Source organism: Diaporthe batatas, assembly GCF_019321695.1.
Source record: "Diaporthe batatas strain CRI 302-4 chromosome Unknown Contig00004, whole genome shotgun sequence".
NCBI classification, from domain to species: domain Eukaryota; kingdom Fungi; phylum Ascomycota; class Sordariomycetes; order Diaporthales; family Diaporthaceae; genus Diaporthe; species Diaporthe batatas.
The window spans coordinates 1903893-1930585 of record NW_025408551.1 but is presented as its reverse complement, the minus strand read 5'-3'; the positions used below and the strand labels follow the sequence as shown (position 1 = coordinate 1930585).

The window sequence follows — 26693 nt, the reverse complement described above, 5'->3', positions numbered from 1 at the left end:
TGAAGAGCGAGGGCGAAGTTGGTCCTGTGAGTTCGGTTCGTCGGACCAAGTAGTGGTTCGAAAGGTCGGAGGCAGGCACGACAGGCCTGTACAGAAGTGCCCGCCCGCCTGGGCAGGTACCTATGTACCCTCCAGGCTAAAGCTAGCTCGGGCCCACCCGGCTCTGCGGCGGCGGCGGCGGGCAGCGACCCGCACTGCCTAGCCGTGGAGCTGTCTGTCAAGTGCTACTGTGAATTGCCCATTTGACATGCTGAACTGCATCCAAGACAGACCTCACACCCCCACGAAGAGGACCACAGCCAATCTCGATCACCAAGAGGCGACAACACTCTTAAACAAACATACTCATACTTACATACTCAACAAGCCGAGGCCGTCGACCACTGCCCGACGAGCATCCCACTCTCGTTCACAGATGCGACCGCGCGCTGTCCATTCTAGACTGAATACGACTGCTCCGCCACGACCAAGACTGCAACTTGAGCCTACAGAGCTGGGCGCGAGTTGACGATGCCTCCCCAGTTGCTGAGGTACCCAAACGGGCCGACCAATGTCGCCCCCTACCAGCACCAGTTCGCCGGTCTGAACCCAGGCCACTCCAACAACTACACTCCACAACTGGGCGGCAATCCCTCCCACCTCAACCCGAACGCCCAGATCCCTTCCTTCGCCACGAACGGCAATGTTCTCGGGCTGGGAGGAGGCATGAACTCGGCCGCCGCGAGCTTTGGCGTAGGGCACGACTCGGGGCTCGGGGGCCAGGCCGCAAGGATGGGATTTCAGAACGCAACGCTCCAGCACCCACAGCATGCCCAACAACACAGTCACTCGATGATGGGGGACCAGCCTGCTCGCAATCCATTGGCTAAGGGCCGGATACGAGAGGTTTGGAAACATAACCTGGAAGACGAAATGGCTGTGCTGCGCGACCTGGTGCAAGACTATCCTTACATCGCTATGGTGAGTCGTCGCATGGTGCTTTCTGCGCTTGGTCAGGAGGGGGTATTGATCTGATCTTCTTTCTTAGGATACCGAGTTCCCTGGCGTGGTTGCGCGGCCGATGGGGGCATTCCGAGGCAAGAGCGACTACCACTACCAATGCTTGCGGGTCAACGTAGACCTTCTCAAGGTCATCCAGATAGGCATATCGCTATTTAACGAGGACGGAGAGACACCAGCGACACGGCCAAACTCAACAAACTCGACAGAAGTCGGCGGCGCAGGGCGGAAAAATGCGAACCAGAATGCGGTCCCACATGCGTGGCAGTTCAACTTTAACTTCTCGCTGAACGACGACATGTACAACGAGCAATCGATCGACTCTCTCAAGCACGCCGGGATCGACTTTGGGCTGTTGGAGCGGGACGGGATTGACCCCAAGAAGTTCGCAGCGCTGCTGATCCCGTCTGGCTTGACACATTTCGAGGAGGTCAAGTGGATATCGTTCCACGGAGGCTACGACTTCGGCTACCTCACAAAGCTCCTGATGTGCGAGCAGATGCCGAACGACGAGCTCGAGTTCACAAAACGCCTGAAGATATACTTCCCGAGCGTCTACGACGTCAAGCACCTTATGAAACACGCCATCAAGCAACACAACTCGGGCCTCCTGACGCCAAGCGACCCGAGCACGACAGAACTGCTGCAGAAGTTCGAACAAAAGTCCGGCCTCGAGAGCATAGCGGAAGCCCTGAAGATTAAGCGCCTCGGGGCGGCTCACCAGGCCGGGTCGGACGGGCTCCTGACCGGGAGGGTCTTCTTCTCTATGCGGGAGAAGGTGTTCAACGGCGACATCCCCACGGAGCAGGTGGGCAAGATCTGGGGGCTGGGCGTCCCGGACATAGGGCCGCCGGCGCAGCAGCAGTCGGCAGCGGACAACACGCCGCCGCAGCAGGGCCAGGGCAACAACGCCCAGGGGACGCCCAGCACGCCGAACCAGGGCAACGCGGGCCTGGTCAACACGCCGGCCGGACAGGCGCAGAACGCGAACGGCGTCGGCAACATGGGGCCCATGACGCCCGGGGGCGGCGGCGGGATATTCGGCCAGTTTAACATCGGCGCCAGGTAGAGAGATGGCCCGGTGCCGGCCCTGCCCGGGGGGCGGGGGTGGGGGTGGGCGCGACGGCAGGGGCACGGCCGCCGCCACCTGCGTCCTCACGCATTGGACCCCCGATCTTGTCCTCGTGTGTACATCAAGGACCGGGCGAGACAAGGGCGGCGGACTCGGAGGGTAGCAGCGCGGGTAAGGTCAGCGGAGGCCGGACCTGTGGCGGCACACCCTTGTGTCAGTTTGAACCCAGAGGCGCCTGTCTTCGAACCACGCGGGCGGTCGCTGAGCGAGCGGTCGCGGAGTGATGACGGATTGTCTTCAACTTCTCCTTCCACAACCAGCGATACAGTAATGAGGCGGCCGGTCATTGCCCCACTATGTTCTCGTGTCCTCACCCCCTCGCCCTCACTTTCTCTCTCACACTCTCTCTCACCCTCGCAACGATGGGAGGGGCGTCGGCGTCCATCTGTTGGCCTCTGCCTGGAACTACCTTGGTTGCTGCGTGCGTCTGTTTAAACTTGTTTGCCTGCCTTCCTTGTCTTCCATTTAAACGGAGTTGGGGAGGGACGGGAACGGGAGGGGGGGTGAGGCGCCACATAAAAAGAAGATCCTCGGGGGGGAAACAACATATCTCTCCCTCTCGGGGCTTTGGGCCAAGGGAATTTGGTCGTTCTTCCTGGTTTGGGGGGAAGGGCAGGGGACCGTCTCCCTGTCTGTCTGTCTGTGTGCCTTGGTGTATTTTTCTGCGAGGGTCATCGTTTTATCTATTTTACATTGTCTTCTTCTTTGTCTCTGCCAAAGGGGTATGGGGGGTGGATACCTGGTAAAGCACAGCGGAATATATGCATTCTCATGAGCAAGAAAGATATTCAACAGTGGAAAGTGAACGTAGGATTCTGTGTGTCCTGTTCCTTGATATGTGACCATTGGCAATAGAAAACCTGATGGTCAGACTCTTATGACTTCTGCTCATCTGTGATGCTATGATGTTACACCGCTGCCTTACAGCTTATCACCTTGTAGGTGTCCCTTATTTGAATTTCCTATTAATGCCAGAAACGCCGACATCACAACCCTCCAAAGGAAAAAGATTCCGTACCGCTATGCTATGAAACAGAGAGAGAGAGAAAAGAAAATGAACGGGGATGGGGTCCCGTGGTCCGATCCGGGTGTGCGCGCCACACACGTCGCTCTTGGACGGCCCCGGTAACTAACTAAACAAGGCTAGGTGATAAACACCTTCTTGAGCTTGTCCTCGGTGTATACATCCCCCGTGCGCAAGTCCTTGACCTTGCCCGGCGGCAGACCGGCCTTGCGCGAGTACTCGTCCAGCTTGGCCTGCCCGTAAACCCTACCGTTGGGCAGCAGCATGAGGTCCGGCTCGACGTGGCTCTGGGTGTGGTGGGCGTAGGGGACGTTGCGGGCGAGCTCGTTGAGCTCGGTGGAGCAGATGGGGCAGACGGAGCTGGTCAGGCTGGTGTGGTGGGACGGGGTGGACGAGGAGCTGGCCTGGGCGCTGTGGCAGGCCGGGGTCTTGAGCGCCGAGAGGCCCGACTGCAGGGCGATGTGCAGCAGGGGGAAGGAGGGGAGGCCCAGCAGGGCGTTGTGCGTCTCGGTGAAGATCTCGGCCAGCTTGTTCCACCGGGACGCGTCGTACATGTCCCTGTGCTGGTCGTCGGCCGCGTCCGGGTGGAAGGCGAGCAGGAGCGCCGCCTGGCCGCACTCGCTCGGGAAGCTCTCCCTGAAGGGGTTGAGGTACTTGCGGGCGAAGTCTATGGCCTGGACGAGCTTGTCGTCCTGGGTGCGCACCAGCTCTATGTACTGCTGGAAGCGGAGCTGGAACTCGAGGTTGCTCTGTCCCCGGGGGGGTTAGCATGGGCGGCTCTTTGGGCATCGGTTGTAAAGGTGCCACATACGTCCATCTTTCTCAGCTCCTTCTTGTTCTCAGTACACCAGTCCAGCGCGTCCTTGACGTTCTTGTTGAGCAGGCTCTGCCTGATGCGGTTCATCTGCTCGAACGTGTCGATATCGACCAAGTCGCCGACGCCCTTGTCCTTGGCGAGGGCCCTCGCGCTCTGGCCGTACCCCTGCCTCATGAGGTAGTCGACCAGCAGCCTGTCGAGCCTCTTGCGTGACCAGTGCTCGTACTTGACGTCCTCGAAGGCGTGCATGTGGCCGAGGTCGGACAGGTGCTTCACCCTGGCGCCGACCTGGCGGTACAGCCTCGACTCCTCCTGGTCGCAGCCCTCGAGCTTCCGCTTGACGCCGCGAACGCGGGCGATCATGGTGTCGAGGTTGCGGAGGACGTCGTCGGGGCTGGCCCCGCCCTTGAGGGCGGCATTGGCGGTGTCCTTGAGCTCTTTCCTTATGAATGTGCCCTGTTTCTCGATGACGAAGTGGGCGGAGCGGAAGTTCTTGTGGAGGAGCTCGTGCGGGAGGCGGAGGAGGGGTTGGTCCTGGCGCGGGGTGGTTCGGTGTTAGCTGTGTATATCCATCTCGTACGGTGATGGCCGCATTTGGGACTGTCGTTGCTCTGCAGAGAGATAGAGGTGGACTTACCAGGAGGAGGTGATTGGCGTGGTCAATCTTGGTGACCGAGTGGTCCCCCATGTTGGGCTCGAATCAGGTCCGTGTATGGTAAGAAATGAATGCTTCAGGGTGAGACTGTATGATCGGGTTTCGAAGGGTAAGATCTCATGTTCCAGGAGTGGACGTGGGCGTGGCCGTGAGCACACAATGACGCTCCCGAGGTTGTCGTTAAGCTGATAAGGCGATAAGAAGCACTGCTTTAGTGCCACGCCAGCTGGGGTGTCCTACGGGCAGGGGTCCTAGTGGGCGGTAATTACCCTGGGCAGACAGATGCTTGTTGAGCTGCGTCTTGTCTCTATCTATTACCCGCTTGGCGCTTGTAATCAATAGATACCGATTATTCAGGTCCGGCATCTTCGGCCGAGAGCAAGAGAAACTACAGCTCTCCCAGATACAGAGTAAGACGGACCATACCGTAGAGTAGACCATTGGGTAGCAAGTAGACGCCATGACAACAGGGCCTTGTCGTCTTCCCATCCCCATTCTCCCCCAGCTACTTACTACTGACAGGTCGGATACCCGGCAGCGAGGGTGGATTGATGGATGCACCTGAGATGAGCATCACACGGAAGTTGCCTAGTACTTCTGAACATTGAATTTCACCACAGTCTGCGGCTAGGTGCTGGAGGGATAGTCCTTCCCAGCTAGGCAGGCTTCACACCATCTCAGTCGATCATGCCCAGGTGTGTATCACTTGACCCGCTTGGCAGACAAAGTGGTTGTGAGCTAGTCATCCACGCTGCCACGGGGCTTGCACGAGGGAGTCTACGTGATCAGCCAGGGGGGCAAGAGTTGAGTCCTAGATGCCCGTCCAGCTGAGACAGGAGCCTTACCACGAGACTCTGGAGCTGTGGAGTCGGCGGCGGCTCATATCAGCGTCAATGCTATAGTCTATGCGGTACGTGTGTGTTGGCGTGTGTGAGAGCATGTATGGGAGTGTGTGTGTGAGTGTGATTGTGAACGTGTACCGGTCTGGCTGTGCCTGTCGCCCCTCAATATCAGAACAGTCAGCCAGCCGAAACAATCAACAGCCATCGGCCAGGGACCAACAGCACGCACGCTGGCTCGCTGTGATTATGAGCTGTTGCGTCCTGTCTCGTCATATGAATAAAGCACCATGCAGCCAGTATCTCACCGGTCCCGTTGACATTTGCAGGTCGTGTACCAGGCGTGCATTACAAGACTACGCCTGGACGCCTGCGACGACGGAAATGCATCTCGAGTGCAAATGCTGGTGGGGTTGCAGCACAGCAGGGTGGGGTGCGTCCAAGCTACTCTGGAGCTGAGGTCGGGAGTGGATGATTCAGGCTGGCATGACCGCCTGTGACTGGCCAGCCCAGCTGCGAGTTGTGGGGCCTGGCGCACGCCCCCGTCTCCCCTGTCCCCCGTCGGCCCCCGTCCAAAGAGCAGTCAAGTCACTCGTGCTCAGAGCTTGCCTGCTTGGTGGTCTGCCTGGCCGCTGCCCACTCTGCCACTCTGCCACTCTGCCACTGCGCGCTGCTGGGCTGCTCGAGTGTGAGGTTGCCAGGTTGCTTGGCCTGAGGCCTTTGACGGCGCGCTCCACGGCTCCCCCCCTCCACCCTTCAAAAGGCAGCCTGGTTCCCTCCCAGACCAATCCTCCAGCTCACGTGAATCTGGACTTGTTGGTCACGAGCATCCACCCCCCTCCAACGCGACGAGCCCGCCCGACAATACAGGTATGCATTCATCGCCATCTGCATTTTTATCCTCGGACTTGGTCGAATCTGACCCTCAAGAAGCAGACACAGCCCCCGATACCATTTGGTCCCCATCAACACCCTGCAGTCCTTATTCCGACCGCGTTTTTTTGCTCGCCCGCCGCCGCCCAGGTTCCCGCCCCTCTGCCTTTCCCTATCAAACCGCAATCAGCACCTGACTTGCCACATGACAAGAAGCCGATCGTGTAAGTAAAGGCGGTCTCGACCTTCACCCCCCATGCTGTCAAATCAGACCTCTGCCGTTGCGCCTCAAGGTGGATCCCCCAGATCTCCAGATCCCTACAACCGTATCACCATTTCATATCCCACCCATCTTTGCTTGCTTTCCATCTTGAGCCTGCCTCTCCTCCCTGTCGCCCAGCATGCCAGCATGCCAGCATGCGACGGCCCGGCCTGTCTGTCCTCAACCTTGACAAGCTCGGGCCAGCCTGACAGCTTGCACCTCGCTCCGTCTGAGACACACGGCCCAAGCAGGCGTGCCGTACGAGCTTGAGTGAGCCCGACGCGACGTCGACGAGAGCCTCAGCATGTAGACCAACAAGACTCGAGTGGCCTTGTTGCATCCACCTCGTCCTGACCTGACCGTGCCTGTGCCTGTGCCTGTGCCACTCATCTCAACGTGATGTGTGAACCACACACAAGACAGCACCCCAGTGCCCGTCGTCATCATGTGCTCTAAGCCCGCCTGCGTTGTGTTCCTTCCCTCGATGGTCTAAATGGAAAATGCATGCTTTACGTTACGCTACGTTCCTTCCCCTTCAACGGTCTAACTGAAGCGGTCAGACACCCGGCCTTGAGGAGCCCTGCAACGCAATGTCTTCAGAACTAGCTGCGCTGGTGATGGCGCACGTTGCAAACCCGGAGCCCGACCTCTCAGCCCTCACCAGCTCCCCGCCTCAAAAACGAAAGCGCCCTGGTGAGACCTCACCAGACGTGCGCCGTTCCAAGCGAAACAACATGGCCAGCCCTGACCCGACGGACGCATACACCAATAATGCGATGGACACTGCCCAGGCCGCGGCTGCCGGCGTCAACGTGTCCGACTTCAACGCCCTCCAGCAGGCTGCGGCTGGTGGTGATCACACCGATGCCGCTGACCCGGCCAACGCGTCAAGCACCGCCGCTGCTGCCTTGGTCTATCCTACTATTCACGCCCCGCAGCCATCCGAAGAGAACTTCGCTGCGCAGGTCACTGGGGATGAAGGGGACCAGCACAATATGGATTTAGTCCCCTATACACACGATGCGTCCCAGCCCGACGGCCTGCCGATGGACCATCAGGCACTAGGCACTGTTGCAGCCGTCCACAACCCGCCAGATCCGAGCCTGCGCCAGATGGATGACATGCCAGGAGCCAGGTACTCCACGACGCCGAACCCGAAACCAGCCGTGGGCTCAGAGGAGTGGCACAAAATGCGCAAGGACAACCACAAAGAAGGTGAGTTCCCACGTGACCCCGATGCCAGGCAGCTAGCCAGCTTGACGAGATGTGTGCTGACATTGCCTAGTGGAACGACGTCGACGGGAGACTATCAACGAAGGCATCAACGAACTTGCAAAGATAGTGCCCGGCTGCGAGAAGAACAAAGGATCGATACTTCAGAATGCCGTGCGCTACATCACCAAACTGAAGGAGGATGAGCAGCAGGCAGTTGAGAAGTGGACCCTGGAAAAGCTCCTCACCGAGCAAGCCATCGCCGAGCTCAGCTCTTCAAACGACAAGTTGAAGCACGAATGTGACCGTCTGTACCAGGAGCTCGAGATGTGGAAGCGGCTCGCCCAGGGTGCGGGTCTGTCCCTAGATGGCAACCAGAACGGGGACAGTGCTGAGCAGAGCAACGAGCCCAAGCCATAGGACTGCCGGTACTACTCTGGGCGGCCGTGATGAACGCATTTTATCTTTGCTTCTTGTGCTATTGTTAGGTATACCCTCGTGGTGGTGCAACCGTCACCACCTTCTATTCAACCAACGGAGTCGTCGCGTTCATCTGATTTTGGCAGGGTATGGCATTGTAGGACGAGCTGGTTTCACTTCGAGTACAGGGCGTAAGGGATCTTGGGAGCACACTCAGGACACATGTGCTTGTTTCCCTATAATCTTTGACAATTGCATGGGCGCGCTGATTGCCCTGGCATGGCAACCGTTTGTCTGCGGCGCTGGGGCGACTAATTATAAGCCGATTCGCCCGAGGCATGGCGGTTTGCTTCCTTGTGTAGTCTTCTAGGCATTGGCGTTCAGGTGAAGTATGGCAGCGCCGACGTTGCCAATAGGGAGTACATGAAGATATCGAGTGGCCGTTTTTGGTTTTGATCCGGGGACAGGCGATGGCTATAAACAGACATTGCTCTTTTCAATACCGGCGGGTTTCTGTTGAGTAAGTAGAAAGTAGCCAGAGATAAGTGGCCGTGCTACGGAGCAGCGATAGACGGTCCAAAGTACTCGAGACTTTGAGCCCCCAAACCCATGAATCTGACCATGTCTTACTGCTTCGGGCATGTGTAACCTTCATCGCAGGGCATTGAGATCACCTGCACAGGAGTGATTAAAACGACGATTCGCTCGGCCGCATGGACATTCCCCTTTGGGCGACCACGAGTGTGTAACAAGATCTCGGAGGACGGGTGGTGGTGGTGGGCTGAGGCGAGATCTGGGCCGCTGACCGACCCCGGACCTCGGGGGGCCCACCGACTCGAGAGACGGGCCGGGTGTGCATGTCCAGTATGGGGAGGAGATGGGATTGACAAAGCAAAACTACAACTTGTAATAATATTGTAAGCCATCGCGCAAGAAAGAAGAGAGACGGGGCCGGACCGGTCCAGAGGGCACGAGGTCGAGGGCCCGGGTCTTCGCCGGCTGGACATGCCTGAAGCGGAAAGGCGTCGACAGGGGACCTGCGAAAGCTTGGCCTCCGCCTTTTGTTAGTGACCGTTTGAGACGTTGTCGACAGGATGAATGTGAGAGCTCTTGGGGATTTTCCCAGAATTAATTGTACAATATTGAGGCCAGATGCACGTACAAAAGTGGCTTCAAATTGATCAGAGAAAATATACAATACTATACAGCCTTTGGTATCACCAAAGAGGTGCACCTCGACAGAGGCCATTTCTACCTGGAGCTGTCGCCGGAGAAGTCAATTGGAGCTGCAGGTCGCCACCCCACTGATAAGCCGGTAGTAGCCCACCCCGCGATAGGTCATAGGTCTGTGCGAACTGGGAAACCCAGCCCCGGGAAGCTCCCCTCGTCACTGTCGTGCCGCCTCGTGCCGCCGCCGTCAACGGCCGAGTGAGGGAGAGACGTAAATACTCCCATTTCCCACCCTCCTTTCTCTGCCAGCGTGCCTTGCTTGTACTTGCGACATCGTGGTGTACTGTACGGATCCAATTGATCAAGTTTTTCCCCTCTAGTTTGTTTTCTTGACACAGGATCATTCCCTGCAGGTCGTCATCCAGCCCATATCTCAGTGTTTCGGCGAGATACCGCTCTCGCCCCCCTCCCCTCCACACCTTCACACCCCGACTAGCAGCAGAGACTCTCGACGGACAAAAAGTATAAGATAGCCCGCCATGTCCGCCCTCCGGACGCTGTCACGGCGCACTGCGTCAAGCTCTGCCCGGCTCATCTCCTCGCGCCTCGCCCCAGTGTCTCCTCTGTCCAGCAGGTCATTCTCAGTCTCCGCCAGCAACATGGGCCGCTTCGATGGTCTCGAGCCCAGCGCTCCCTCGGTCAAGACGGCCATCCCTGGTCCAAAGGCCAAGGAGCAGACCGCCGACCTGGACAAGGTCTTCGACACCAGGAGCTTGAACATGCTCACAGACTACAAGTCCAGCATTGGCAACTACATTGCCGACCCGGATGGGAACATCCTGCTTGATGTGTAAGTGCCTCACCGGTGTGATGGTGATGATGTGTTGAGGGTGTGTAGGACGTGGGCTAACGCGGTGTGACCTCGGCGTGTAGTTATGCTCAGATCGCATCCATCCCCGTGGGATACAACAACCCTCACCTGATCGAGACCATGAAGAGCGACGCCGTGGTCAGCTCCCTGGTCAACCGGCCCGCCCTGGGCAACTTCCCCCCCAACGACTGGGCCGAGATCCTGCGGTCCGGTATCCTCAAGGTCGCCCCCAAGGGCCTGGACCAGGTGTTCACGGCCATGGCTGGGTCGGACGCCAACGAGACGGCTTACAAGGCGGCCTTCATGTGGAAGAGGCAGCAGCAGCGCGGCGGCGCCCACGTCGAGTTCACCGAGGAGGAGCTCAACTCGTCCATGAACAACCAGTCGCCCGGCGCCTCCGAGCTGTCCATCATGTCCTTCAAGACCGCCTTCCACGGCCGCCTGTTCGGCTCGCTGTCCACCACCCGCTCCAAGCCCATCCACAAGCTCGACATCCCCGCCTTCGACTGGCCCCAGGCCACCTTCCCCATCCTCAAGTACCCGCTCGAGGAGCACGTCGAGGAGAACCGCAAGGCCGAGCAGGACGCGCTGGCCGAGGTCGAGCACCTCATCACCACCTGGCACCTGCCGCCCTGCGCCGTCATCGTCGAGCCCATCCAGTCCGAGGGCGGCGACAACCACGCCTCGCCGGCCTTCTTCCAGGGCCTGCGCGACGTGACCAAGAAGCACGGCGTGCTCCTGATCGTGGACGAGGTGCAGACGGGCGTCGGCGCGACGGGCAAGTTCTGGGCGTACGAGCACTGGAACCTGACGTCGCCCCCGGACATGGTGACCTTCTCCAAGAAGGCGCAGACGGCGGGCTACTACTTTGGCAACCCGGAGCTGCGGCCCAACAAGCCGTACCGCCAGTTCAACACGTGGATGGGCGACCCCGTGCGGGCGATCCTGTTCCGGGCCATCATCGAGGAGGTGGAGAAGCACGGGCTGGTGGAGCAGACGGCGCGCGTCGGCGACTACCTCTACGGCAAGATCCAGCAGCTGGGCGACAAGTACCCGGGCCAGTTCGCCAACCTGCGCGGCAAGGGCCAGGGCACCTTCATCGCCTTTGACAACCCCAAGCGCGACGAGTTCCTCAAGGTGGCCAAGACGCTCGGCATCAACATCGGCGGGTCCGGGGCCAGCGCCGTGCGGCTCAGGCCGATGCTGACGTTTGAGGAGAAGCACGCCGACATCCTGGTCGAGGCCCTGGAGAAGATCGTTACGTCACTGCAGTAGATGCCAACGGGGGTCATCCAAAACAAAGGGGTTTGTTAATATCCGATTTTTTTGTTATTACCATGGCCGAGAATGACGGCAACGGTGACGGTTGACGCAGGAACGGGTGGATTTAAGGTTTATGAGTTGTTCAGCAGCAGGCATGACCCGGGTTCGGCGAGACGATCGATGTCTGTTCCCTTTCTTTTTTGCTTTCTATCATGTTTCCCTAAACTGGAGTTCAGTGCGGGTGCAAGACCATCATCAAGGGGGTTCGCCAAGGGGGGGAAGTGGGTGTTGACAGCATATCGCCTGCATTTTTTGGTTTTTGTGTTGTTGTCTTTGTTTGGTCTGTAGGGATACTACTACTCATCCTAGCTGCGGGTTATCCCTGCGTCGGGCAATTATTTTACCAAGAGTATCACGGCCGAGCATCTATCTATCTAGGACCGAATACCGATGGGCTGGAATCCGGCGATCTCGCGCGCGGGCACCATGTTTCACGCTGCCGTCAGCTGTGCGTAGCGCAAGTATCGGGGGTGTGGTGATGCGTATGCCCAGTGAAGTGTACATGTGTGTATGACCTCTTCGGGCCTTGGAAAGCAAATATGTCTCCCGCGGCGCGTAGGGCCAAGGGCGGCGCAGGCAGGCAGGCATGATCATGACGGCGAGGTAAATAACCTGGGCCCCCGAGAGCCAATGGTTCTATCTATTTTCCCCAGACCGCGGAGAATAAAAAAATAAGAAACCTGTGACACAGGCACCTCGGCGGGACCTGCTGCGTGACCCAACCCAGAGTTATGCAAAGGCACGGCATTGTTGAGTTGTCGCGGGCTGGGCTGGAGGCATGATCCCGCCGTGGTGGTGCGGCAGAGGAGTGCGTTTAGAAGGGCCGGCTGGCAGAGCAGCGCAGCCTCGCGCACCCAAGCCGTTTGTTGTGTGGCGTCATCCCGCCCTGATAAAGTTTGCCGGCGCGGTCCTGGGTTGGGTTTCCCCTTCTGGCCCTTGGCAGCTTGCTCCCGACTCGCGCCTGATTCTGCGGTGTAGACTACGGAGGCAGGGCAGGCAGGCGACCTAGGCGCGGTGCCGGTGTACGGAGTGGTGTACGGAGTATACATTGATTGGATGGTCTCAATCCGTTGCTGACTTGTGCTGCGCTGCCCTAGAATACTTTGTAAGCGACACCGCCTAGCGGTTTAGTACAAGTAGCATTGCCAGGTAGGCGGTCTTTATGCGTTGGAGATTTCCAAGGCTGAAGATATTGACTCGTTGGACCCGGGCCCATGGCTCGCCTGTGGGTCTCTTTGTTTTGGTGTTATCTATCGTGTACTGGGCGTGTGCTGCCCCGATGGGATCGGAGACACAAGCAGATCGACGATGGATGGATGGCTCCGGGAGGGTTGATCGCGAGGCAGTCTGTTTTGTGATAGGAGGAGCCGCATGCTGGCCCCCCTTCCCAAGTCAACAAGACACAATGCCAGATCTACGGTATTGCAGGCCTGCCGCTGTCTGGCCTGTGCCACGACAGCGGGCGGCCAGGCCCGGATGCTGCGAATGTCCCTGCTCGGCTCGGTGTGTGGGAGTTGGTGCCACATGGGAGATGGAGAGAGCCAGACAAAGAGGCCGTGTGGCACAGCACACCGCAGATTGCAACCACGCTGAACCAACACTTGTGTTTCTCATTGCGATTATCGGATTATGTGAGCATCTAGCCCATCCTGCCGGAGCTAGACCAAAGGCCTCCCAAGCCAGTGTGTGTGATTGTGATTTGGGTGGCAGGGCGGGATGAACGGAACCAGGGGGGCTGAAATTGGATTATCACAGACGACATGTGTTGCGCTGATTTTTGAGTGCCATTGCCGAACCAACAGGGACGAAAAAGTAAGCGGCTAATAATAATAAGCAGCAGTCGGGCTGCATTCATCAGGTCAGGTAAGCAGCGCATTGAGGATTTCCAATCTCCAGGGCCCGCCAAGCCTAGCAAGCTTTGAACGAACTATCCCACCAGCAGGTAAGGAGTAGTCAGGCAGCCAGTTATGAGCAGGGACGTCCCGAATAAAACATCCCGGGGCGAGTGAAGTGTCCGCGCCCGTCCCATGTCGCCGGCGTGCCCAGCAGCGTGCCTAGCACAAGGAACCATTGTCGTGGGCCGCCCTGCCGCCGTCTTGGGCCATGCGCAAACAGCACAGTAGTCATGCCTGCGGGTTTTGTTTTCGTTTGTTCTGGAAGGCATGATGGAAGAAGGGACAGGCCGGGCGGGCGAGGCGAGGCTGGCGGGCGATGATGTCGATGGCCCGGGGTGCATGGCATAACAACAGGTGCTGAAGTTGTGAAGGTCTCTGTACCGAGTAGGGTTGATCCTCTCTCTCCCACGGCGCCGGCGCGGAGAATTCTATGCAGGGCTGCAGGGCTGCCGGGCAGACACCGCCGGCTCGCGCCCTTCCAATGTTATGCCTGAAGCATAGCGTGGCTGTTCAGCTGTTCCAACGGCCGGTGACGTTTGAAGTTGACGTTGCGGTTGCTGGTTCGCGATCACGACGGCCTTGTCTGGGACCAGTGCCGATCGCGATGAGCCCAAATCGTGACTTGTCCATTGTCGACCGGGGCGACTGGGGACTGGCGACGGCTCTCGTTGTGGTTACATGCCGGGTCGTCCGGATGCGCTTGTTAGCGCCAGGGGACCCGTTCTGTGGGAGTCGCTAAGAAAAGCGGGTAGTGTAGGGGAGCGAAGAGAAAAAAAATAGAGGGCCCCTCGGCAGGAGAGAGGGAAGGAGAGAGAGAGAGAGAGACTCACTCTGTGAGCTGGCTTGTTGGCTTGCTTGCTGGTTGGTCCTTCGCCTCGCGTGCTCTGTCTTTTAGGCCGAGCCCGTCATCTCAAGATTGATATGAAGGTCCCAATCTCGTTCGCTTAATAAAGCTGTGCCGTCCCGTCTCGTCTCGCACCCTCCCACACCCTTCTTATCATAGCCGACTCTTGGTTTTCTGCCCTGCCAGCAGCCTGCCAGCAGCCCGTGTGTCTGATCTCCCAAACGGCAGGCGTCTCGACGGCAAGCAAGCTGCTCCTGCCCCTGCTCCTGCTTCTGTTCCTGCTGCTCCCAGAGTTTCCCCGGATTCACGCACCGTCGAGTTCCGCACACAGTCTCCCAGTGCCCCTTTCGGCTCCCGCAAAAAAGGGTAAAAGGATCGCCGATCAGGTCGCGCCTCCCAGGCCCTGTCGCCCTGTCGCCCTGGTCCTATCTTGCCCCAAAGCTTGCACACACCCCCCCTGCCTCCCAGCCCAAGCTGCATGAACGCCCCAACCCCGGTGAGCCGCGACCTGTCAGTCGATTCCTATTAATTGGAACCACCGCCCTGCCCGGACCAGTGCGAGACAAGAGGGCGCAGAAATCAACACAAATTTCATCCCTCCCGCCCTCGCCCACCAAACACCATTGGGCCACAGACAACTCCCAGCCAACCTGCCGTGCAGCCGTACAGCAATTGTTGTGCACAGGCAGTCACCACCGGCAGCAGTCATCTCCACAAGGTGAGTCGCAACCGGACCGCCCAGGCACGACTTGGGGGCTTAGCTCTCGCGTCGCCACACGATCCTTCCGCCAATCCCACATAAGCTAAAATATGACAGCTACAATCAAACCCACACGCCAACTCACCCTCGACGACTTTTTATCAACTCACCGCTGCCCAACCGTCAGTCCCCTATAGTATCAGCTTCATCACAGGACGAGAGACGCGCTGTCCGGCGTCAGTTTCTTCACCGACAACTCCGAGATGCCCACCAAGCTGTCCAACCCCTTCTCAGCACTTGCCAATATGACCCCCCACGAGAAGCTTGGGGATCGTAGGCTCTCCCAGTCTCGTACGAACCGCCTGAGCCAGCTCTTCTCCTCGTCCCCCAAGAACAAGGAGCAGCTTTCTGCCCAGCAGTCCTTGTTGGCCGTGCAGCAGGGCGCCAACAACGCTCAGATCACCGCTCCCTCACTATCATTGCCCAAGATCTCCCTATCCACCGCGACCGCCGGCGAGCTCAACGACGATGAGCCATCAACCACCCTGTTTGAGCCCCCCTCGGAGGCCGAGAACAGGACCAAGAAGCGCGGAGAGGCCCAATTCGGCCCTCTCCTGCACCCAAGTCACAGATACGTCAGCAAACACCGCGGCGGCACTCTGGACCCCCCAATCGAGGATGAGCCTCCTTACTACTACGTCCTCACCACCTACATTAGCTACCTGCTCCTGATTTTCTTCGGCCACGCCCGTGACTTCTTCGGCAAGCGCTTCGGCGATAAGAAGCGTTACAGCAGTATCCTCAGCGGCAATGGCTACGCTCCCCTCACCGATGATTTCGACAGCTTCTACATCCGCAGGCTCAAGAGGAGGATCGATGACTGCTTCTCCCGGCCCACCGTCGGCGTTCCCGGGCGCTACATCACTCTGGTCGATCGCATGTCGACTGACTACAACCAGAGCTACACCTTCACCGGCACCTACACCGAGACCCTGAACATGAGCTCCTACAACTACCTTGGATTCGCCCAGTCTGAGGGTCCTTGCGCAGACATGGCCGAGGACGTCGTCCGCAAGTACGGCATGGCCACCTGCAGCTCCCGCGCCGATGCCGGCACATCCGATCTGACCATGGAGGTCGAGCGGGAGATCGCTCAGTTCGTCGGAAAGCCCGCTGCCATGGTCTTCTCCATGGGCTATGTCACCAACGCCGGTACCTTCCCGGCTCTCGTCTCAAAGGGCTGCCTGATCATCTCTGACGAGCTGAACCACGCCTCCATCCGCGTGGGTGCCCGTCTGTCTGGCGCCATCATCAAGTCATTTAAGCACAACGACATGGTCGACCTGGAGAAGAAGCTTCGTGACGCCATCTCTCAGGGCCAGCCCCGCACGCACCGCCCTTGGAAGAAGATTCTCGTCGCAGTCGAGGGTCTTTACTCGATGGAGGGTAACATGGTGGATCTCCCCGGTGTTATTGCCCTGAAGAGAAAGTACGGCTTCTACCTCTACGTCGACGAGGCGCACAGTATCGGTGCTCTCGGCCCCCGGGGACGTGGCGTGTGCGACTACTACAAGATCGACCCCAACGAGGTGGACATTCTCATGGGTACCCTGACCAAGTCTTTCGGTGCCAACGGTGGTTACGTTGCTGCAGAGAAGCCCATCATCGACAAGCTCCGGAGCGTCAACGCTGCGACCCTGTACGGAGAGTCACCAGCCCCCGCCGTCCTGGCGCAGATTCTGTCCTCCCTGAAGATCATCGACGGCGACCTGGCACCAGGGCAAGGAGACGAGCGACTGCAACGAATCACCTTCAACTCGCGCTACCTCCGGCTGGGACTCAAGCGACTCGGTTTCATCGTCTACGGCCACGACGACTCTCCCATCATCCCCATCATGCTCTACAACCCGGCCAAGATGGCAGCATTCAGCCACGAGATGCTGAAGCGCAAGATCTCGATCGTCGTCGTGGGATATCCTGGCACACCCCTGATCAGCTCACGAGCAAGATTCTGTGTCTCGTCGGCACACAACAAGGACGACCTGGACCGTGTGCTAGCCGCCTGCGACGAGGTCGGCGATATCCTGCAGGTCAAGTTCTCGTCAGGTATTGCCGGAGGCAGTGACGAGCCCCTGCCCGAGGGCGTCTCGGCGGAGAACGAGAAGGAGTGGCGGAGGGCCAACGGACGGGAGGTTGTCAAGCCCCCGCGCTGGAAGTTGGAGGATGTGATTGCCTGTGGCGCGCGTGATACCCAGTTGCCTCTGCGATAGGTTCCATTCAGGAACGTTATGTGCGGGCACTACTTAATGTCTATTATTGCTTAGACGATACCATCTTGTGTTGTTGTTCATGAAGAAAGAAGAGGAAGGAAACAAACAAACGGAAAACCCCAAACGAGGACGGGCAAAAGGGCCCCCTCGGCATCATGACGGCGTTTCTTGTTTTTTTTTTCTATCTTGGTGTATACATATATGAGAACCGTTTTCTTCACTTCTACCATGGCTGAGATGTTTTGTATGAAGAGGGCCAGAGAGAGCCCGTTCCGTCGTTCCGGTTCCTGTGCACAGGTTCAATACATTGTTATTTGTGCCACCGCTACGCCTTCAAGAATTGAACGTGTCATATGGATGATCATGTGGCTTATTTGCTACTTATACTCACCTAGGTACCTAGTTCTAGATGGCCAGCCACACTCCCAAGGGTGGGTCTTCTGCGGTACGTGACGCCATAGGAGAGTGTCCAATAGGAGGGTGTCCCATAGGACCATATGAAGATGTCCTATGGGAAATCGAGCTGTAGGATGATATCCCGTAAGAGGTCATCTATAGAATGTGATTATGCAGGAGGGATTTCGTAGGGAGTTGTCTAGGTTGGTAGACAACATTAAAACTTTTGACCAGGTTCGAAGCGATCCCAGCGTGCTCACCCTGAGAGATCATTCCTTCCATGTGAGCTGCAGGCAAGTCACAGCCACAGACTTATGGAAGCAGGCAAATGCGGTCATCATCCATGTACCTCCCCGAACAAGAAGGGTACCTAGGTATGAACAGAACTTGAGGGTGGCCCGTGCGCCCGCCCTTGCACTCACGCGCTTTCACGACCTAAATTGCCCCTCAACGCGTCTCCCGCTCACGGAGGCGGTAGCCGATTAAAACTACTGCAGTTTTACGAGTGACTACTCCACACGATGGAATAACTTGAAGCATCATTCTTTCTTGACGTGCCTCCAGAGACTTTCAGTAATTTAATTTCTTGGCGCGCTGCTGCCTGACAAGCTGGTCTCCCCATCGCTGCAACCTCTTACGGTATCACCTCGCTAGTGCGCCCAAGTGACTGGAGCGATCAGTCCTCACGACATCATCGAAGTGATCACTTGGATACACACTACCAGCAGCCGTTTCGGAGCAGCTGTTCTTATGCGCAACAAATTTAGTCTCTCATCAAAATCCCACCAGTTTGTCTTGAGATGAACTCGTCTAAACGACGCCGTCAGCAGCAGCAAAGGCTCACTTTTGAGGCCGTCCCTCAAAGCGAGTTTTCGCCACCCTTCGACAAAGGGCCCTCGCCTGCGAGGGTCAGGTTCCAGTCGCCCAGGGACGGTAGTCCTCACAGCACTCGTGCGGTGAGACCGCTCAGGATGGCGCGCTCCAAGAGGCCGAGGCAGCAGACCCTGGATGCATCGCTCAGTATGTGTGTCCTACCACCCGTTACGGCTTGCCCTCAGATACGTTACATCACTCGTGCTATGGATGAATTTGTACATTTTTGGCTCTCTGCGGACCTGTACTATGGAATATTGTGCGAGGCTAATCGGAACTTTTAGGCAAAGGCAGAACAAAACGCCAGACCAACCAGCCGGAAGGTTCGGAAGGCGAGGATGACAATGTGCCCATCACACTGGGGCAGGATGTGAAGGTTCGACGAGGTCAGTCTCCTGTTCCTTCTCCCTGGTCGTCCGTGTCAAAATCCACAAGAGCACGCCACCATGTTGTGGATAGCGACACAGACACCCCCGTGGAAGAGGACGGGGAGCTGGATGACACGGACGGCGAAGGCCCCTCGACACACGAGATCACCCGAAGGCGTCTCAGTCGCCCAGCCAAGCGAAGCAACGCACCTGTCATCAACTTGGAAGACAGCGACGACGGAGAAGAAGACGAGCCCAACGCCCGCTCGTCCCAGTCCCTACCGAACCAGGCAGCCGTCAGTGACGACTCTGACGAAGCGCCGCTGGTGACTCCACGATCGAGCGTGCGCAAGAAGAGCCGAGTCGTCTTGGCTGAGGATGAAGATGAGGATGAGGACGAGGACGGAGAGGACGAGGAAGACGTGCAGAGCCCCACCAAACGCCGGAGGCTCACCCGCAACACCCGCGCCGTGAGCCTTGTGGACAGCGACGACGGCTCAGACTCACAGCTGAGCCAGCCCGGCCTGGCGGCCGCTACTTCCCCAAGCAAGGACTCTGCCTCCGCGCAAGCCTGGACCCGTAAGATGCGGTCGAGCGCGCGCAGGGGCCACCGCTCCGACAAGGAGAAGAAGATGGAGCTGCTGCGGCGCAGGCGGGCCGGGGAGAAGGATCTCACGATGGAAGACCTCGACACGTCCGAGGAGGAAGTCGCGGGGGATCAGGGTGCGCTGTATGATACGGACTCGGACCACCAGGCCCTCGACGTGTTCGACGACGAATCTGACGACGCGGGACCCGCGGAGGAGCAGCCTGCAGCGGCTGCCAAGAAGGCGAAGAAGAACAAAAAGAAGCAGAAGGGTCAGGGGAAGGGCAAAGGGCAAGATGCTGCGAATGACGGCGGGGAGGAGGGCTCGGAAGACAGCGAGGGCAACCTGGACGGCTTCATCGACGAGGATGACGACACGCTCGGGGTGCCGGACGACGCGCTGCATCTGATGCCGCTCGAGTTCACGCGGGCCTCGCGCAAGCCCCTCAAGGCGCACTTCCGTGACGCAGTGGAGTGGCTGGTCCACCGCCGCATCAATCCCGGGTTCGAGAGGGATGACGAGGTGTACAGGACGGCGTGGACGCGGCTCAACGACGAGGTGATGGGCCTGGCCAACTCCAAGTGGGTCTCGTCCTCCTGGAGGCCGGACTTTTACCGGGTCCTCAGGGCGAGACCGTATATCGAGCAGGCTGAGCTTGGGTACGGTCACCTCGGTACTGATGTGGACAAGTGTCAGGCGGTAAGCAGTTTCATCCATCCCCCATACAGCTTTGGCTTTCTTTGTCCTCTGTTTTTTTTACGGCGCGAATCTAGAAAGATTCCATGTCCACCGCAACAATCATGCACAAATACCTTCTCATACAGAGCCCGACTTGCTAACTCGATATGCTACAAGTGTGGCCGCTCCAACCACCCGGCGACGTGGGCTATCAACTTTACGGGAAAACCATACGACAGCACGACATTGGATGAGCTGGAGGACGAGGCATCCACCGACTCAGAGAACGAGTCCTCCTCCGGCGACGCCGGGCCGGGGGAGCAGAAGCAGAAGAAGGACCACCCAGACCGCGACGCGAACGGCCACGCCCTGCCGCCCGAGGACAAGCAGTTCTTTGTCGGCACGGTGTGCAACAGCAACGCGGAGATGGCGCACAACCTGCTGCACTGGAAGCCCGCGCTGCGGGACTGGGTCAACAACGCGCTGGAGCGGGAGGGCTGGCTGGCGGCCGAGAGGCTGGTCGAGCTGGACCGGATGAAGCGCAAGAAGCGGCGCAGGGTGGCCGACGAGGTCGTCCAGGGCTGGGACGACAGCGGCGTCATCAAGCGGCTCTTTGCCGACTTCAAGGAGAACATCCGCCGCGCCGAGGAGCGGGACACCACCAAGTCGTCGAGGGGCGGGCGGAGCTACAGGCGGTAGGTCTCGGCTGTGTGGCTCTTGACTCCGCCGTCTGACTGAACTATGGAGCTGGGGGTGGGATTGGGGGGGGGGGTGTGGTTTCTTGGACAATCTGTCGCTGGTTGCTCTGGCTTGATGACACTCATTCCACCATAGGAGGCAGAGACCAGGGGGGGCACTCCTTAGCTGTTTGACTCTGCTCGCTGTCGTGTCATTCGTCGACAAGCGGGAGTCTGGTGGTTGATTTCTTGGACTTCTGGAAACTGGTCTATCTGGCTTGACTGTGGCTGGAGCTGCCACATCTGAGCTTGCTGCCCGTGCGACTGGGGGAATCGAATCACGGTCTACTGATTCTTGTTGAGATGGAACGCCCTCATGTTGGACAAGGGGAACGCAAGGCCCTGCTCACCCGGAAATAAGGATATGCTGGCGAGCAAGTCAGAGGCCATTTTCTTTGCGTGGCGGATTGATTGATTGATCCATGGGCGACTGGTTACAAGACGAATAGATCTGCAGGCTCACACGAGCGGGCTGGGCCGTCTGTCCTCGGGGGCCCGGGGGACGAGAGACCCCATTATTAGAAGTTATCGTCATGACAGCGACAATGATACCAAATATTGGCAACCTCAGCACACATGTGATTGCGTATGTAGAAGCAGCAAGATCACCCACATAGTGCCATCCAAGCAAGTCTCCGGCGCAGGCTGCTTGCTACAATGATACTCGCGAGACGGCTGGCCGTCTGATGCTTTCAGCAGTGATCACCCACCCACCCACCCCACTCCATGAGACGGCGATCTCGCGCAAGCACGTGAGCATCCGGCTGCCCCTTTGAGTATGAGGAGCCCTCGTCGCCGCTCCTTTCCCTCGGAGGGCTACGTGCCGCTGGCCGGGCCGGCTCCTGGGGCGTGGTGGTTGGTACACGGCGGATGGATGCTATGGGCACTGTCACTGTTCTTTTGGGCGTCCTTTCTTTTTGTTGTCTTGAGAGGTGTGTGTGTGTGTGTGTGTGTGTGTGTGTGTTTCCCTGTCCCCCGTCCATCCATCCCTCTAGTTCGGCTCCGTGACCCCGTCCAGATACATATACAGGCGTGTATGTGTGTGCGTGTGTGGCCTTATACCCGCCCTGGATCCGCCCGCTAGCTGCACGACGCATTATTTTCCCCGCGGAGAGGGCACGCAATCACTTTTGCTCGCCTCCCTTGTTGATGGATAATTCCCGTCCGTCCGTCTGTCTGTCTATCTATCTGTCCGTGTTGATCGATCCGACGTGCGTTCTCGCGTACGTATGGGTAATGATTCTCATCGCTGATCCATGAACGCCGGCGACGGCATAGCGGGTGCGTGCGTGTAGGACTGGCAAGGCAAGCAGGGGGGTGAAGAACATGATAGCATATTGCTGGGGGAAAGACAGGGAGAAAGGGAGAAAGAAAAGAAGATATCGAGAGGACAGTCCGACCGACCCGGATGTATCAATCCGGACCGGACCGACTGGCTGTATACACACACACCTCACACACGTAGGATCACTGGAAGGGCCGTCCGTCTCCGCCGCCGCCATCCATGATACCCAGTCAACCCTCCCCGTCACCGGTGAAATGTTTCCGGCACGGGGTCAGAGCACACTGGGGTTCTTTCTGACTTGATACTCGGGCCGCCGGCCCAGCCCAGCCGTCTGTCTGTCTGTTCGCGTTAACCTTCGTCACCCGCCCGTCCGTCCGCACCGTATCTGTCGCCCGCCACGGCGTGAGAGAAAGTATATGTGTATGTAGTTCGTGGTGAGGTGAGTGTGGGGAGGGAGTCCGCTGGGTGTAGGACCCACACACGTATGTATGTATGTATGTATGTGTGTGCACGTGTTTCATCCCGTATGCTCTATGCAACGCCGCCCTCTGTCCATCCCGGCTTGGGCCCCCGTGAAGAGGAGGGGGAGGGGATAACGAGAGGAGGCCCTTGCGGCCGGACGACGCAACAAACATCGTACGACGCCCGGCGGCGCCCGGGTGCGATCCTGCGGTGTGAATGTGTGTGCCTTTGGGCTCACTGGTGAGCATGGCCTACTCACTTGCCTTGTTGTGCCTGTATGTGTATGTGCGAACGGTATGGACGGACAAAAAAGCCATCTTGGTGTGTGAGCGGAAACACGCTGGTGGGTGGGTGGGTGAGAACGGGTGTGTAATTTTTGTCCCAGAGAATCGAGAGAAACAATCCAGAAGAGATCCCCGCCATATCGCGGGGAGGGGATCTGATCCGCTATATCGAAGACAATTGTTGTAGTTCCCAGCCATATCAAAAGCCACAAGCCCCCCTTCCGTTCATTCACCCGTCCATGAGTCCGTCCATCCAGATGCGACCGCGTCCCACCACCCCCGAGATCATGTCCAAAACGTCGTCCGTCCATCCGCCCGCCCGTCCATCCTTTGTGCCACCTTGCCTTCATTTACCAAGATCTCCCTCACCCTAGACCATTGGTCTCACGCTCCCCCGTAATTCCCGCCCATGGATTCCATACATGCGCGGACGGGGGAAATCTCCTATGTGAATATACAGTAGTCGGTAGGATGCCGCTCAGCGCAAGAGCCTTTTCCCGCCCGACCGATGCCCTCGCATTGACAAAACTGCCCCATTCATTATATCAGACATCGCGGCAATCAGCCTCATATGATGCCACCCGGTGGGTCGTAGCCACCTCTGGTCGATGCCGCCGATCCCAGGCCGGCGCTTCCGGGAGCCTCCCCTACCACGTCGGACTGGGCATTGTTGGTCTTCCTCAGCATAAACATGGGCTTCTTGCCCTCCTTGTCCAGCTGCTTGAAGAGGATCAGCGGTTTCTCCTCCAGCCCGAGGCACCGCTCCTGATCCCCGTATACGATATAGAGGGCATACTGGTCCCATGGTGCGTTGATTTGGTATTTCTTGAGGGCGGCCGGTAGGACCTTGTAGCATGGGTCATCCAGGCTCACCCTGAACGACTTGAATATTTCGACGGATGCGTTGCTCGAGCTCGGCGTGTCCGGGGCCGGCGTCTGGCCTCTTCTTGGTGCGGCGTTCTGTTTGTCGCGCGGGTCGTACCCGTGCTCGTTCTCACGGAAGGTGGATCGGCTGGACGGGGTCGGCTGGTCGGCGCGGTAGGATCTGGAGCCAAGGGTTGTCCCGCCTATGCTTGGGGGCGACGTGGGTGAGGGTATATTTGGTGATGGGTATGATGGTGAAGTTGCGGTAGGACCGCCGGATCCGTTCATGGCTGCCAGGTGTGACGACGACATGACGGCCCTCTCAGCGGCGCTCGAAGGGTCTACTGTCTGTTCGATGATGCTCCGGTCGTGGCTTGTCTGTAGATGCGATGGGGAGGTGGTCTTGGGTGTTGTGCCGAGGACGATCCGCTTGGTCGAGTATTGGCGCTTAAGGCTGGCAGACTGGCTGCCAAGAGTGGACGGGGTCGGGGCCGGAGGTGACACCGTCGTGTCGTAGCTGTATGTTGCGTGTTGTCCGTTGCTCACGTTTGGCAAGGGCTGTTGGGCATCCTTGGCCAGGCGCAGAGCGGGCAGCATGTCCTCCCGTAGCCTCCGGAAGTCGTCAGCTAGTTTCCTAAAGTCTTGCTCGAACAAGTTCATCCGCTCGTCCCGTAGCCTCAGCTGCTCCACCAAATGTCTGATGTCTTTCAGCGTCGCGGTGGCATACTGGGCCTCGGCGTCGGCAGCTGGAGAAGAGGTGTGTCAGCGTGACCTGCAAAGACACGGGATGGGATGATGACCACCGGAGGCGGCGATTGGGCTCAACGTACATAGTGGTACATAGTGGTCATTTTCTATAGGCACATCCTGTGCCTTCTTGACGTCGTAGACGCTCTTGAGGACGGTCAGCCTGTGGCCGACACTGGTGATGCCCATGGACTTGAGGTCATCATGTAACAGAGCAACCAGGGCCTCTCCGACGATTTCGTTTTCTGTTGAGGCGGCGCATGTCAGTCTAGGCGGCATCCTGGAAGAGCACATGAAGACGCACCAATGAATCGGTCCGAGTATTGTTGCAGGCCGATTGTCGCGATGAAGTCGGCGACCTCGTCGACGCTCCATTCTGATATGATGGTCTCGGGCAGGCGATCGGCGCTGGAGCGATAGCCGTATGTGGTCGGGGTGTGTTCGTTGGAGGGAGGGTCGGAGTCGGTGGGCGAGATGGAAGCGTCGGTGGCGTCTATCGGGGAGCTCTCGTGGAGGTCCCGCTCGTACTCATCGTCGGCATCAGACTCGGCGTATGCCGTGCCCGTGTTGAAGCTCATGGTCGGGATCTGATGCCGGCCTGGGCTGGATGGGGCCTGGCTGATTTTTTGGGATCGGGGGCCGCCAAGGCTGGGTCGGTCTTGAGACAGGCAGGTGGAGGTGGTGGATGGGGAGAAGTGTCGCTGAGGATGGATGGAGGGGGAGGCAGGGGAGGGGAGGGCAGTGCCGGGCGAGGCGAGACGAGGCGATTGGATTCGATTCGAGTCGAGTCGAGTCGCGACGCGGATTGTCGAGTGCAGATTAGGATTTGGCGACAGGTAAGGACAAGGTGGAACTGTCGTGCGGTATGGCACGGGTAGGAATGTACGTAGGTAGACTACTGGGGTATCTCTCGTCAGGCGGAGGGCGGTAGTGGGTTTGGGCTCGGGAGCTGTTCCATGAGTTTAGTTTGAGGAGGCTTAGCTCGTCACCATCGAGGTGCAGCAGCCAGCAGCCAGCAGCCAGCAGCCAGCAGCCCAGCAGCCAGCAAGATCCACAACCCACAGCCCACACAGCCCAGTGGTGTCGCACACGGTGCTGGTGGGAGCGGGCCTTGTCTTCTTTTTTTGCCTTGTTGGCTGGATGCAGAGGCGGAATGAGGGTGTGTGGGTGGACGGCAGATAGTGTTGGGACTGGGTCGGATGCGAGATGCAAAGATGCGCCCGTGGGTCGTGTGTCGTGTGGTGTGCAGCCTCGTACGGAGAGAGTGCTCTCTCTCTCGTCCCTGTCTGGATAGGCAGGCCCTTGTCGGCTTGAATTGAGCAGCAGCAGCAGCAGCAGCAGCAGAGGAGGAGGAGGAGGAGGGCTCGAGAGAAGGACAATAGATAGATAGGTACGGACGGACAGGCACAGTGCAGGCGCGGGGAGCACGGTGCAGGGTTTGGGCGCAGGATGGACGAGTTCGGTTCAGCAATAGTAATAGTATTGCAGCAATCAGGGAACAGCCAGGTCAGTCCCGTCGGGGAAAGGCTGGGACAATATGCTGGTGGGGACGGCGTGAATCGTGGGAGTGGATTGGCCCGACTGTGACGGCGGAGAGTCAATGGCCGGGTGCTGCTACCGGAAAGAGAGGGTTCCTACTGTGCAACTGTGCAGTACTTTCTTTTTGCGGCCTGCGACCCGTCAAAGGTGCTCCGTACCCAGGTACACGGCCGTTGGCCCTCAGCGCGGTTGACCCACTGTCACGGTATTACGGAGTACTATCGACAGCAGCCGCCAAAGATTTGGATCGTCGGACAGTACCTGGACTACCGCCACACCTGCAACCGTGGTCCAGGTACCGCTGTACAAGCCTGCCCTGCCCTGGGCCGGTGGGGGAAGGAGGGATCTGAGCAAGGTCAGGCAGGCCAGGCAGGTCAGCCAGTCAGCCCAGTTCACGTCTCTCTCAACCCTCATCAACCTGCGACCTTGACTGATTTGACAGACACGGCCAGACACAGCCAGACAGCACCTCGCACCGCCAATACCACCCACAGCATTGACGCCAGCGCCCTGCCACGGGCGCCCCTGGCCATTCCATCAAATGATCAATGGACGAGTCCGTTTCCT

The 26693-nt window shown here is 58.5% G+C and overlaps 7 protein-coding genes across 7 annotated transcripts; 5 read left to right on the top strand and 2 right to left on the bottom strand.

The window, feature by feature from the left end:
• Positions 1-116: 116 nt before the first annotated feature.
• Positions 117-2907, top strand: KVR01_004241 (uncharacterized protein). The gene is made up of 2 exons (XM_044789187.1): positions 117-960; positions 1028-2907. Exons 1-2 carry the CDS (start codon positions 511-513, stop codon positions 2066-2068), a joined length of 1491 nt encoding a protein of 496 aa, XP_044646405.1. The 5' UTR covers positions 117-510; the 3' UTR covers positions 2069-2907.
• KVR01_004473 (glucose-induced degradation complex subunit FYV10) lies at positions 2884-4952 on the bottom strand. The gene is made up of 3 exons (XM_044790256.1): positions 4610-4952; positions 3967-4506; positions 2884-3904 (listed from the first exon to the last, which is right to left on the bottom strand). The coding sequence occupies exons 1-3, from the start codon at positions 4658-4660 to the stop codon at positions 3275-3277; spliced, it is 1221 nt and encodes a 406-aa protein (XP_044646637.1). The 5' UTR covers positions 4661-4952; the 3' UTR covers positions 2884-3274.
• Positions 4953-6131: 1179 nt separating this feature from the next.
• Positions 6132-9110, top strand: KVR01_004633 (uncharacterized protein). The gene is made up of 4 exons (XM_044785694.1): positions 6132-6336; positions 6400-6563; positions 7162-7816; positions 7887-9110. The coding sequence occupies exons 3-4, from the start codon at positions 7192-7194 to the stop codon at positions 8231-8233; spliced, it is 972 nt and encodes a 323-aa protein (XP_044646797.1). The 5' UTR covers positions 6132-6336; positions 6400-6563; positions 7162-7191; the 3' UTR covers positions 8234-9110.
• A 446-nt stretch (positions 9111-9556) lies between these two features.
• KVR01_004561 (4-aminobutyrate transaminase) lies at positions 9557-12327 on the top strand. The gene is made up of 2 exons (XM_044781675.1): positions 9557-10253; positions 10337-12327. The coding sequence occupies exons 1-2, from the start codon at positions 9943-9945 to the stop codon at positions 11547-11549; spliced, it is 1524 nt and encodes a 507-aa protein (XP_044646725.1). The 5' UTR covers positions 9557-9942; the 3' UTR covers positions 11550-12327.
• Positions 12328-15299: 2972 nt separating this feature from the next.
• KVR01_004031 (serine C-palmitoyltransferase LCB2) lies at positions 15300-17306 on the top strand (the record flags this gene model as incomplete). Its single annotated transcript, XM_044789942.1, has 1 exon — positions 15300-17306. One exon carries the CDS (start codon positions 15300-15302, stop codon positions 17304-17306), a length of 2007 nt encoding a protein of 668 aa, XP_044646195.1.
• Positions 17307-18173: 867 nt separating this feature from the next.
• Positions 18174-21496, top strand: KVR01_004032 (uncharacterized protein). The gene is made up of 3 exons (XM_044793895.1): positions 18174-18722; positions 18860-20229; positions 20386-21496. Exons 1-3 carry the CDS (start codon positions 18503-18505, stop codon positions 20905-20907), a joined length of 2112 nt encoding a protein of 703 aa, XP_044646196.1. The 5' UTR covers positions 18174-18502; the 3' UTR covers positions 20908-21496.
• Positions 21497-23040: 1544 nt separating this feature from the next.
• On the bottom strand, positions 23041-26177 carry KVR01_004530 (uncharacterized protein). Its single transcript, XM_044784426.1, has 3 exons — positions 24892-26177; positions 24671-24832; positions 23041-24586 (listed from the first exon to the last, which is right to left on the bottom strand). Exons 1-3 carry the CDS (start codon positions 25163-25165, stop codon positions 23544-23546), a joined length of 1479 nt encoding a protein of 492 aa, XP_044646694.1. The 5' UTR covers positions 25166-26177; the 3' UTR covers positions 23041-23543.
• Between the last annotated feature and the right edge of the window lie 516 nt (positions 26178-26693).